This window comes from Lepisma saccharinum, unplaced genomic scaffold (genome assembly GCF_977018435.1).
Source record: "Lepisma saccharinum unplaced genomic scaffold, izLepSacc3.1 HAP1_SCAFFOLD_656, whole genome shotgun sequence".
Classification (NCBI taxonomy): Eukaryota; Metazoa; Arthropoda; class Insecta; order Zygentoma; family Lepismatidae; genus Lepisma; species Lepisma saccharinum.
In genome coordinates, this window is record NW_028143327.1 from 69105 (window position 1) to 79597 (window position 10493).

At 35.6% G+C, this 10493-nt stretch overlaps 1 protein-coding gene across 2 annotated transcripts; it reads right to left on the minus strand.

Moving 5' to 3' along the window:
• Positions 1-3570: 3570 nt before the first annotated feature.
• On the minus strand, positions 3571-10396 carry LOC145983115 (putative glucosamine 6-phosphate N-acetyltransferase). Of its 2 annotated transcripts, none has more exons than XM_083116394.1 (6): positions 10266-10396; positions 8369-8528; positions 7700-7762; positions 6479-6609; positions 5283-5344; positions 3571-4094 (listed from the first exon to the last, which is right to left on the minus strand). In XM_083116394.1, exons 1-6 carry the CDS (start codon positions 10281-10283, stop codon positions 3941-3943), a joined length of 588 nt encoding a protein of 195 aa, XP_082972520.1. In that variant the 5' UTR covers positions 10284-10396; the 3' UTR covers positions 3571-3940. The 2 variants fall into 2 exon arrangements, with proteins under 2 accessions (XP_082972520.1, XP_082972521.1); XM_083116395.1 differs by lacking the exon at positions 10266-10396 and adding an exon at positions 8959-9081.
• Positions 10397-10493: the final 97 nt, after the last annotated feature.

Below are 10493 nucleotides of genomic sequence, written 5' to 3' on the forward strand. Positions count from 1 at the left end.
CGTTAGTGGCATCTCTTTTTAATTGGTTCACCTGCCTGAAAAGGAAAAATAAACATAGTCACCGTTTTCACCATTTGTATGGAGACTTATGACAAACCCTGTATAAACGTTAATAATATGAAAGAGCTATTCATATTGGGTTTTGTGTGTTATAAAGCACTGAGATACAAGTTGTTTCACCTGCTCTCGGCCCCTGATCTTCCCCTCATAACTTTCAAACTAATGGACGCAATTCAGTGAAATTTGGTATGGACATACATTGGTACATGAGAAGCATGGTCATGGAAGGATACGATTTTATCTCTCTACTGCAGCTCATTTGATGCCTGTGTCTGTGAGAAATGAAGGCCAATTATGAATACCTTCCATAACATGGGAGAGGCATGCCTCAATGCTCATGGCTGCCACTTTCAGTATATGCTACAAGGTCATATTTCTCATACAGCAATGAATGTTCATTTCAAATTTCACTGAATTACATTCATTAGTTTGAAAGTTATGTGCAAACATCAGGGAGCAAGTGAAACACCCTGTATTTAGTCCAAGCATAACTGAATACATTGTTTCAACTTGATTTATTTTTTAATAATAAACTTATCGTAACACTTCCAAGTTCTATTGTTGCAGCTCATATTGTGTGCCAGAAATACAAAACAAATACAGTAAGGGGTGCAGTTATCATTGAGGTATTATTTTTAATAGTTCGAATTTCTGGGCAACAACATACATATAATTTAATTACAGTTGATTTTTTTTTTTAGGGATGGAACATACGAGGGGGTATCAAAAAGTTCATGCAATCTCCTGGAAGGAAACAAACTAGAAACCCCCTTGGATATGTGTATTGTACAATGGTCCTTCTAGGTTAAGCACACAAATATTTGTCTGTTTTGGATGATTATTGCTATCCTTTTTTAACATGTGAATAAAGGAAGGTGTCATGATTGATAAAATTGAGGCACGGAGCATCATCAAATTCCTGAATCTCCAGGGGAAAGCAGCGAAACAAATTCACAATGAGATGAAAGCAGTGTACGGGGAGGAAAGTCCATCCTATGAGATGGTTTTCAAGTTGAAACGGCAGTTCCAAACCAGTCACATGGTAATTTCCGTTGCCCCTAGGACAGGGAGACCGTCCTTCTCAAATGATGCCACATTGATGGAGAAAGTGGAGATGATGATAATGGAAAACAGGAGATCACCATTGAAAGTGTGATGTCTGTAATCAGTGTTAGTTATGGGTCCATCTGGAATATAATCCATCACCAGCTGCACCTTCATAAAGTGTCGGCACGGTTGGTGCCACGATTGCTCACCCCTTTCCAGAAGAGGACTAGAGAGGAAGCAGCAGTAGAGATGTTATTCCGCTGTGAGCTGGATGAAGAGGATTTTTTCAGCAGACTGGTTACAATGGACGAAAGCTGGATCTACCTTTATGACCCAGAAACAAAGGAGATGAGTAAGTAGTGGAAAAACAGCTCCTCACCATCCACCAAAAAGGCAAGATTGCCAAAGTCAGCCCCTAAGGTGATGCTGTCTGTTTTCTGTGACTGTGAGGGAATCATCCTGATGGAATACCTGCCACAGGCTCACACAATCACAAGTGACTATTATTGTGATCTCCTAGCTCGGTTACGTCAAAAATTGAAGGTGAAAAGGCGAGGAAAGCTCACAATAGGAGTGCTGCTATTGGCAGACAATGCACCAGCCCATTCTGCCCATGCATCCATTTCGAAAACAGTTCAATTAGAATGCGAAATTTTGCTCCACCCTCCATATTCCCCAGACCTAGCACCGAGTGACTTCTTCCTCTTTCCTGAAATTAAGCGCCCACTCGAAGGACACCACTTTGACACGAGGAATGATGTCATTTCTGAGGTGAAACAGTGTATTCAGGCCCAAAATGCAGTGTTCTATAAAAACGGCTTACGCAAGGTGAAAGACCGATGGCAGAAATGTGTCACCAAGCATGGCGACTATGTGGAGAAGGACTATTACCACCATGATTTTGTACTTGTCCAGAGTTGTTTCCTTCCAGGTGATTGCACAAACTTTTTGATACCCCCTTGTATTAATTGGTACTATCGGTTTCAGCAAATAGAGGCACATTCATAAAGTGCTCGTAATTTTACCTAGCTGACATTTCTATAAGTAGCCTGAAATTTAATGCAAAATTCTAACATGCTTTTACTTTTTAATGACAGGTATTTTCCCATTCTGTACAACAGATGACATACACTGACAGGTATTTTCCCATTCTGTACAACAGATGACATACACTGTATTTTTCTAAGACAAACCCTATTCCAATCACCTGGTTAGATACATTATTTTATATCAGATTGGTAGAATACCTTTATTCGTAAATTTAAGCACAACCTACAAAGGTTCTTTCTCAAAACAAGATTCAATTCTGCATTGTCTACAAGTGGCCAAGAAAAGAGAAACAATCCTGCCGATTTTCTGCTGAATACAAGAGAAGCTTGATATACCAGTGCCAAGATATGTGGAACCTTGGAAAATATGCAAAGTAGGTATAAACTTCCCCCTCTTTCTTTCACCCCCGCTGCTCACTCTGGCACTGTTAAACACCACAATTTACCACCCCCATGACAAACTAGTGGCACAAGTGCCAATGCTTCCATCCCAGGGTTTCAAATATGATGGTGGACCTATAGCATGTATATATACCTCTGGCTTGAAGATCCCAATAGGAAACAATGGATGAGCAAATATATCGAAGGTAAGTTTAACATTTTTTTTTGTTTGTTCAATAGTGAACTTTTATTTTGTATAGAGAACATTGAATTAAGCTAATACAATCAATAGTTTTCTTTACTTTCCCAGCAGTGAGGATCTTAGCTCAGGATGACTGTGACATTGCCACCAAAAATTTAGTGAAGTTGAGAAGAGGGGAGAATTGTTTTGTAGAGAGTGTTAGCACCCTTTCCTCCAGCAATGGCACTGGATGTGTATATTTTTTCATACATATTTATTTACACTCTTTAGTAAAAATTATTGCTTAACCAATACCATTGCTTCAAAATTGTAACAATTAAAAATTGTTCAAAATATTGATCAGTATTAGTAGGTGATTATTCCACCCCAGTTATATTAATCAGTTTATTATAATAAAAAAATACCTGTTTTGTAATCACGAAATATAGTTTTTCACCCAACCTTGGTGCAAAATAAATTGAAACTTTGAATTTTGCACAACTTCCAGGATAATCATACTCCACAAAAGTGTTGTGTGGCATTTTTGTGGACCCCATGTGAGACCAAAAACCCCAGAAAATTATCAGCTGATATCAGTAAATAAAATAGAACTGATACTTTCCAATGCCACTACATGATTGCATGTACATATTTTAAAAATGTATAGACTTGTTTTCATAAAAAAAAAATTGCAATTTTTCAGGGTCCAATCCATTAGTCTTACAATTTCACTACTAAAAATTTTATGAGTGAATACATATTATTGACATTATTTTAATACCTTGCATTAAAATAACAGTTTGTAATGTAGAACCACAACTTCAGAATGATAGAAAACCGTAATACTGAAATGTTTATTAATACATTAATAAATACATATACGTATTATAATACATTTCCTTGTTTATTCACAATATAAATATAAGTAGAATAGCTACACCTCAGCCCGGAAATATTATCTATAATTTCCATCACCTCGTACATTTAAAAATGCAATACTGCCATTTTTTTTAATACAGATTGTAAAAATACATATTTGTCCCTGATATTGTGTGTGGAAGTACACTCACAGCCAGAAGCAGTTGCACTCATTAAAACCATCATGAGAAACATACTCAATTCGTTTGGTGGACTTTTTCCCAGCACCAGAATTAGTAAATGTCCTCCAACGAAACAAACTGCTTTGTAGTTTGAGCAAACCTTTTCTTTCTCGCACTCTCTCTCAAGATGAGAACCTGATGGTCATGTAGTTAGCTTTTCCCGGCTCCAAAATGTATCCTAGTTTCTTATAGAAAGATATCATCTGGTCGTTACAGTCCAGGGTTATCTTGTAGCATTTAAGTTCCTGCGCTAGTAGATTAATTGTGGAAATAATGCTGGAATGTACAAAAAAGAAAGTTTATAGTATGCTTTCTTTTATACCAGGAAATTTAACGGATTCACATTGTGGTCCAGGTTATATGCAGAGTTGCTACAAAAGAACTCGCAAATTTCATTTACATATTGCATGCATGGCATGAGACTTAATGGAGGCACATAGTGGTTCGGATCCCACTTCAAACTGAAGTTCCAGTCTCGATCAGTCTTTCTGTGCATAAAATGGACTTACAAAACTAAAAAAAAATTTATAGAGTCAGTAGAGTAAGTAACTCAACAAGTTTCATGGAAAATTCTTGGTTACAGTGGTGGCGTGTCCAATAGGAGATAATTCTCATGATGCAGGGGGAAGCAATTACTCCTCCCAACTGCCAGATTTTGGATATAGTACAGGGTGGGGCAGAAACATTTAGAAGATTTAAATTTGGCCGCACATCTACATCTTTATAGGTGGTGTGGTGAAACGTGCATCCCTGAGTAGAGCAGTTTAAAGCCTTCCATTCGTCATGCAGTGTTGGTAGGAAGAACATCTAATATACCCTAATTTCTTAAGATATTCGCAATCCAAATTGATTGATTTGTTGTTTTAAGTCCTCTTTATGCACAGTAAGGCTAATCGGGACTGGACCTACAGCTTAAAGTGGGATCCAAACCACTATGTGCCTCCGAGTATCGAACCCGGGACCACTTGATTACAAGGTGACGACACTACGACAATCAGGGAGGTCCTCGCAATCCAAATGTATTGAGGGGGATTCAATAATGAGAGCTGGAGCAAAGACATAATGAGTTACACTTTCTTAAAGAGCCATATTTGGATATTTTTTGTTTGAGAAAAGTGTTAGGGAACTGTGACAAAATGTCATTAAAACCTATCATAAATATTTCATCTTGTATTTTTTTTTAATGTTCTATGAATAATATTAATATTCATCAGAGGATGAAGGAAGGGCTATTGCTCCATACGTCAAATAAAACAATAAGATATGTGTAATGAAATAATTGATAAAAACTAAACCATGGAATCATGAAACATGTACTGTAGGATCCATGATTAAATTCTGAGAGATTATAAATTTATATTCAAAGAATTTCAAATTTGCAATTAACTGTTACAAACAAAATGTTAGGAACAATTATTTCTATTGCATTTTATGCATGAAAGCACTGAATTGAAATATACTTACAGCTTTCCCAGCTGTTTTCCACGATACTCGTCACTAACTACCACGTCCTCAAGACGACCTCTCTGCAAGAACAAAAAGAGATAAATCTGTAACTGATCTCATGTTATGGCAAGTGCATCTAATGATTTAAGAATCATAATTTTATTCCAGAAACTGCATGTAAGAATTATATACTGAAAATACATCCGCTTGCAAACTATACCAACCTCCTTGGCAGAGCGGTCAGCATGGCGCACTACGATGCCATGGTCCTGGGTTTGAATTCCAGCCTGGGTATGTGTTGAGTGTCCCTTCGTTAATTTTATTTTACCATCACTCATCCTCATCTTTGCAATTAGCCAAAACTGACAGAAAAGCAATGTAAAATAAACTCCATCAATCTTGCAAACTATGTATGGATATTCTTCAAATTGGCTCTTGTTTACAGAAACTGATATTTTGTAGTTTTGAATTTGGAATTTCGAATGAGTTTTGGACCATGTGGATCTACTCTACTACTTAACTCAGTTCTGAGTAATTCTGTTTTATACGTAAATTACCACAGGTCCCGACAAAATATAATTTCAAAATGTGCTGATTAAACCTTATTTGTACGTAATGCATTTATACGTAATTCTGTGTTACGCATTATAATTTTCATGAAATACAGTTGATTTGCACGTAACCAAGCTACAACAATGTCACAGAAGTTACTGTTTTTAGCTGCTACTGGTCAGCCATGGAGAACGGAAAGAGGAAAAGTTGCACTTGACCTAAAACTAAATGTATATGGCAAGTGGACGCTAATCCACATGGAACTAAAACTAAAATAACTGTAGATTTAGGCATCGCTTACACCACACTTAGATGATTTTTTTTTAAAATTGGGTTCGGTATAAGTGTTCACTAATCAAATGCAAATGTATTGTATTTAAAAATCAAATTTTTAGATTTGTTAATTTAGCAAGCTTTATAATGGAAACAACCTGTATTATACTGTTTTTTGTTCCTCAAAATAGATACAATTATAGTATTTTAATAATATGACATGGTATCTAAATCTGATTTGTACGTAATTCTCAGTTATACACATTATTTTCTCTTCACCTTGACATACATATAACCCATGTTCAACTGTACTTTATTTCTTTTAATCACTGCCCTCAACACCCAACAAATTACGTGTGATAAATTATACATTTAAAGAACCAACTCACCACAGCACAACCATGGATAAATTTTTGTTCTACAACAAGAGATGCAGCTCCAACAATCTTTTTCTTGTTCCTGTCTTCCACAACAGTGACATAGTAAGTGCCTGGGCATGACTTCATTTCATTGAAGCGCTCTGCAAAGAGAGTAGTAATGTTAGTGCAGATAATAACAGTTCAAGACTTTTCTGCCTATACATGAATTTTGACTAAGCAGAATTCTTCTACTGAACGCAAAATAGAGATTTTTAATCATCTTAGCAGTTATGCTCGTGAATATGAAGCCAGCATTAATAATTATGACAATTGAACTCTCAAATACTTCACTCAATGTTATTCAAGTAAATAGCCAGGATTTTTTGGGCAGGGAAAGTTAATCCCAGGGGACATTAAAATTTATACTCACTCTGGGACATTTAGTTTAATCCCAACATTACTCTTCCTGCCTTCTCATTTCATTAGCTTTGTTTGCTTTAAGAAACACGCACTGGTTTTCTATGATAATACCTAGCGAGCTGGGCATTTGGAAGGGAGGGGGGTTATGGCACCCCCCGGAAAATGAAAGTCAACCAAAAATTATATATTTCATACATATAATTTCATTTCAGCCACAATAATATGTGTTAATTATTGCATGAGTGATAAATTCAAATTTAAGCAATGTTTTTTGAGGGAACAACAATGTTATTGGGGGAAATGTGCCTTGTTTGCCCCTCTCTGGAAAAAATCCTGCGAACGTCCATGCTAGTGAGATGTAACAGTGTAAAATAACAACATACATACTTCAATTGAGCTAGTGTGAAAGTAGTACACATAAGCACTAAATAATATAAAATTGTTTATTTCGTCTTGTTGTTCCCATAAAATGGCGCATATATATATATATATATATATATATATATATATATAATGGTATATATTGTCATATGAGAACCAGAGGAATGTAACTCCATGCAGTTTCCAACTTGGTTAAACTTATCTCCTCTGAAGAGCTATCAGGAGTCAGATCGATGTATCTCCATCTTTTCTCATTAGTCGTGAAGTTGTCACATATCTCCAGTTTACTGTTATTTTTTTTAGTCAGACATATTCCTTAGAATACATTTTTATCTCTCCTGTAAATATGATAAAATTGGAGTTACGTCCATCTGGTTTTCACAAGTTTAACTGTATGAGCAACCTGATTGATTTTTACTAGCAAAAATCAATTTAAAAAAAGGCACTTACTAAGAAACAGTTCTTCAGATATATCACCAACAGAAGTGAGCTGCGACAGGAGCTGAAGAAAACCTGAAAAAAAGTTGCAATTTCACTATATTTTTCTTTTTGCAAGCAAATAGATACATAAGGGTTTTCTTTATTAGTGATAACAAAGCTACAGTGACTGTGTAATTCTGAGATTTATTAGCTAAATGCTGCAGAAAAGTTAATTTTTCTGCCATTTCTGTCTGTTACTTCATCATGTCAAACCTGTCATACAAATTAAAAAAAAAATTAGATTTTCAAATTCTCATACTTTCCAACCAGAATCACTTATACAATAAGCTGATAGTAATACATTAGTATCAAAGGATATTGAATTGTTATAAATAGAATTATTGATAACCAGCCAATTGAAGGTTGAAAATTTTCAATAAATTTTGTACAAGCTTTTTGTGCAGTTGCTCTATCAAATAAGATGAACAGTTTATATGCTAATGTATTTTGAACATACCATGGAACTTTGTATTTTGAACATACCATGGAACTTTGCAGCAAATTCTATTTAAAATATGTAACTTGTACAGTTTGTTCACTCGTTTACACTTGATATGATTCTCCTATCGCTTAAGTCATTACCAACTCTTGAACTGCACTATCCAATAATTTGTGCTGAAAGAGGGGAAACCAATGTACCTTTTTCATAATCCCCTGCACACAGAGGCCTCACCAAGAGACCATCCCCTGGATCTTGAATCGAGATTGCAGGTTCAAAAGTAGCAAAGGCCTTCTTCAGATCAAGGCGTTGGAGAATCCTAGGATCATACAATGGCTCCTCTTTTTCAGAAATGGAACACTGAAAAGTATACAACTGTAATTAGAATAACATCAAATAACATAATTTCTAATTTACTATGGAGCTCAAAATTTAGTAGAAAAGAAAATTTGTTCATATTCTGTTCCTAAAAGTTTAAATCATCTGTAACTTTTGTTCTGATTTCAGATTGGTTCTTCTGCTGTTTTACCATATGTCAATTATTTTTAAACATAAATACAGTCCTTATTAATGTATGTTAATGAAACTGATTTTATTGTTTAACTTAGTGAAAATATATTAAATTGTACTGATTTTGTATAATTCTAAAACCTTCACAATGTCAATGTATCTCCATTTACTCTTATATTAATTGATGTTTTATCACCATAGGGCATTCACCCCTCTCCCATTAATCTGCTCATGGCAGAAGAGTTATGGGATGTCAATTTCAAGAATAATTATTAAGTACCCTTTTTTCTTTCTTCATATTTTGAAACTTCAATAAAGTGTATTACGTAATCTCGATATTTATTACGTTACAAGGCTCTACACTGCGCGGGCTGTCGTCTGCAAGCATATCACGTGAGTTTTCCCATCCACTTACAGGAGCGCTAGATATATCACGTGCTTCTTCTTGGCTAACCAGAACACACTTTTCTTTCGCGACGAGGGCAAAATGACCTTTACTGCCACATTCATTGCGGGCGGAGAGAAGGCAACTAATGCGAAATGACAAAAAGAATTTGCACTGTGCGAGCTTGAATAATTTATTGTCAGTACTTGCTTTATAGACTACAATTTTTGGAACCCACAGAAGTAATGAAAGTTTGTTTTCTCTTGCATCTTCAGGTCCACGGTCATTCACATCTCGGAAAAATTTCCTATCATTACGCACAGGAACTTTCTGTCACAATTATCGGAGATTTTTCCGCTTCAAAGTTGGTTCCGTTATTTTGTGTGAAGTCGGACTCAAATTCGTTCGAAGATGCCTGAAAAAAAATAATTTAAAAAAAGTGGGAAAACCTCATCAAATCTATCGGGGCCCGAGTTCGATACCCATAGGGTCACAATACAGTGGTTCAAATCCTCAATTTTTTAAAAATTGCGTATCAGTCCTGCTTACCCTGATAATTTATTTTCCTTTTTCAAATCTAAGTTCGATTTATTTATGGTGATCATAGACGTGGCACTGTGGCAGGAATAAATGAAAAATTAATTACCCCTAATTAACATTTCTTCCTAGCGGAGGAATAAACTAACTGCGTTCGCAACTAAACCACACGCTTTCATATGTCTATGCTTTAATTAGGTGTTCTTAATTAGAAAACGCATATACTTGTCATTGCAATAAATACATGAAGGTGAACATTTTCAACATTCAATTACCAAAGTACTATCTCCCGATAACAGAATCTGTGCACATGATAGTGATACGAACGATGTAATTTCGATTTTATCACGGCTCTTGATTAGATATATATCAGAAACGTCAGACGTGCCTTCAACTATAATTGTGCTGGGAACTAACGTTACGCTTATATGACTGTGGAACATGGAAAAACTGCACAACAGCTTTGATATTTTCTGTAAATGCACATAGATTTAATACAAACTGTACATAATATAAAACTATGTTTACAAAACACACGCCCACACGCTTGTAAGTTTTTGACGGAGGGAGAATCATACACGTAAAATCTGCTGCAAACATAAAAGTCACATAATGGAATGTGCTATATAATAAATTAAATAGTAAATCGAAATGTGTGTATTTACCTCATCAGCAAAACCCATTTCGCGTGATATTCACGTATTTCTTTACCATATGTTGACACTGGTGCAGACTATCCACGTTTGCGTCTGCAAGGAATTTCGTTTGTCGCGTATCGCCGTCTGCACACCAGTCAGTGTTGTCGACGAAATGGGCCAAGATAATATATTACAAATTCGTTAAAAACTTACTGTTTGTTCATAATGCTGTGAACGTGACGGTTGTATTGAATA